The following is a 2,955-nucleotide window of genomic DNA, read 5'->3' as shown; positions in this document are numbered from 1 at the left end:
TCGGATGGTTTCCCTCAGAAGTGTGAGTGATATTTCTCCGTCTTCTTCTTGTTGCCAGTGACGTGCAGACCCGGGAAGGGCCCTGTAACGGTCACGGTAACGGTCACGGTGCTAGGTACCGTCGAGGTCGATTGACCCACTTTAAACCCTCTTCCTTCCCCCCCTCCCTCCTTCACCCAACGGACTCCCCTCGCGCCTCCTGAGCATAGTCCCATGATCCAATGCCGTCCTCACCGGTCCTCGCGTACTACTTGTACAAATCTCTTTGCTTTCCTTCCCTTCTCTCCCCCGTCGGTTCTCCTGGCTCTTCGCGTCACGCCAGCATTTTCACCTCCTTCCCGGCGGCTTCCCCCCATTTTGCCAGCGCGGTGAGCAGGTCCGTCGCCTGGACGTGGTCCTCCGTTTGGACGACCACCTTCTTTTCGGGGACGTTGGTGTCGATGGCCGTCACTCCTTTGAGGAAGAGGAGGGGAGAGATGGAAGGAGGGAGGGAGAGAGGGAGGAGAAGGAGTGACTCGAGCTGTATGCATATCGGGAAGGAAGTAAGCTCAAGACCTTCGACTCATTGTCCTGCAACCGAAACACTTTGTATTGAGGGGCCGAGGCGGAGAAAGAAAAAAGCGCCAATCGGTAAAGAGGAACAGAAAGCAGGAACCAGACGACACATGCAGCTCGAAGCATCGAGGAGAACATACCCTCCATCTTTCCAAGAATTCGCTTCACGGCATTGGCGCAACCTGGACAGTAGGAAACAAATGACGTTCGTTCAATGTTACGGGGTTAGGGCCAGGTAAATTGCGGTGTTCGAGTGGCGAAATGCCTGGAAAAGGAAAAAACGCAGCCTTCCCCCCTGTCTTACCGTCGCAGGTCATACCCACATGGAAAGTCGTCGTCTTTGGGGCACTCATCCTCGTGCCAAAAAGATGGCTTCTGCGATCCCTGTATGATTACGGCGTCAGGAAGCAGATAAACGTCAAATGGGTTTCGTAGTGCATTCGAAAAAGGGGCCGCAAAGAGGGGCAGCAACTCCGAAAAAAGTTCAGTCGACACAAACCACTCCACGAGGAATGCGTGGAAAGATCGAGTCGACCGTACGCGTCCAACACCCTGAAAACATCAATACGAACCACGCGTTCTGAGTTTCCTTGCACGACTGAAATAACGAAGGCTATTTTGGGTCTTTGGGGTCATTGGAACGTGCTGGTACTTTGTGTTCTGTTTGAAAGTTTTTTTTTCCCCGGGAGGGCCCTTCTCCTTGGAACGGCAAGCAACCGACAAAGAGGCAACAGCCCCCAACGGAGGCAAAAAATATCACGAAAAGAAGCAAGGGAACAGTGTCGACGAGCAACGCGCTCGAAACCCCTCAAAAATGTGCAACCTGCAGATAGGCTTCGTTCACGAGTGCGCAGGGCGCTGGCGTTTTTTGGCCCGGGTTGGTCAAAGTCATGAAAAGGACTCGAACAGGATCGACGCCCCTCAAGGCGGGTGGGGGAGTGACCAAAAAACAGACCGTGTCACCACGCCAAGCCAACGGGGAGGACGAATTAGCTTGAATTTCATCGAAAAGAGGTTGTTCTTTTCACCTGAGTCTCAGGAACCGCTCGATTGTCCGCGTGATGGTTTATTTTTCTTGATCCTCTACGGTGTACCCACCGGATCGAGGGACTTAGAGTCGTGTCTTCCTTCCCCTCTTTTATCCCCCTGACAAAGTTACTTCGTCCTCATTTATCTCTATCTGCATACAACATCTCTAGGCTTGTAAATAAAGGGTCGAAGACACCTGGGCGGATCGCCCCGCACCCGGGCTATTGAAATGGAGGGTGGATGGAACGAGCGTCGCGGTCGGCAGGAACAGAGCATGAAGGAGGAGGTGCTAAGGGAGGAAAAAGGAGAAACAGAGATCAAAAAGGAAGAGGAAGAATGGAAAGATGGGAGGGAGGAAGAGGAGGTGGAAAGCCAAGAGGAGATAAGGGGGGCTGTGTCGAGTCTCGTGGAGGGACTGGCGTTCGAGGAAAAAGGGGAGAGCCCCGAGAGGGAGGAAGGGAGAAGAGAGAGGACTAGAAGCCAAAGCGGGCTGAGAAGTAGGACGGTCGATGGAAGCTCACCTTTGGCTCTCCACCTGGCGTCGACAATGGGCTCGTCAAAAGCAACGGGTGCAGCACCCGGGGAGGACTCAAGCCATTTCCTTGAGGAGGGAGGACGAGAGGGTCCGACGCTGCCCGTTTCCGCTTCCTCCGCCTCGACCTCCCTCTCTTCCTCCTCCTCTCCCGCGTCCTCGCTCGTCTTGGTGGAGGGCGAGGGAACCGGCGCGGGCGGCGACGAGGAAGACGAAGGAAGGGGGGGCATACAGGAAGCGCCCGACTCTGGCGTCGATGGGCAAGGCAGCTCTGGGAGGGGAAGGGAGGGGAAGGAAGAGGCGGAGGACGGGGCGGAGGGTGGCCCGGGGGAGGGAATAGATGTACGTCCGGAGGCAAGGAGTGGGGCCTTACGAGGTTTCCCTTGCCCCTCACATCCCTCTCCCTCCCTCCCTGCTTGCCAAAGTATGTGGGGTGATTTTGATAATTTTCTAAAAGGAGGGGTATCGTAGGGGAGAAGGAAGGAAGAGGGGGGAGGTTAAAAAAGAAGACGGAGACAAAAGGATGAGGACGGGTTTTTGAGGAAAAGGCAGCAAGGGTTCGGGGTCAAGAGGTGAAACACAGCATTCGTGTGCGTGACAACTAGTGAAAGCAACGATCGACTGGACGCGAGCAAATGACGGGATGTGCCAGTGCCTCCCTCCATCCTCAGACTGCGATATTGGGTTATGTCACGCTGGGCTTATTTATGTCAAACAAAAAGTTCCTTCTACGAATGCGACCCTGCCATCGACCCAACCGCGTGCAATGAGCCTGCAGGCGCGTTATGTCTACGCAAGGCAATGGAGGCACGCTTCCACTGCCTTTACTGTCCATTCCC

The 2,955-nt window shown here is 54.9% G+C and overlaps 1 protein-coding gene across 1 annotated transcript; it reads right to left on the bottom strand.

Moving 5' to 3' along the window:
- Positions 1-12: 12 nt before the first annotated feature.
- On the bottom strand, positions 13-951 carry NGA_0502500 (copper chaperone). Its single transcript, XM_005853638.1, has 3 exons — positions 860-951; positions 696-737; positions 13-453 (listed from the first exon to the last, which is right to left on the bottom strand). The coding sequence occupies exons 1-3, from the start codon at positions 906-908 to the stop codon at positions 314-316; spliced, it is 231 nt and encodes a 76-aa protein (XP_005853700.1). The 5' UTR covers positions 909-951; the 3' UTR covers positions 13-313.
- Positions 952-2,955: the final 2,004 nt, after the last annotated feature.

This window comes from Nannochloropsis gaditana (genome assembly GCF_000240725.1).
Source record: "Nannochloropsis gaditana CCMP526 unplaced genomic scaffold scaffold800, whole genome shotgun sequence".
In the NCBI taxonomy this organism is placed as follows: domain Eukaryota; class Eustigmatophyceae; order Eustigmatales; family Monodopsidaceae; genus Microchloropsis; species Microchloropsis gaditana.
Note: the sequence above shows the minus strand (reverse complement) of the source record. Positions and strands in the feature narration are given on the sequence as shown.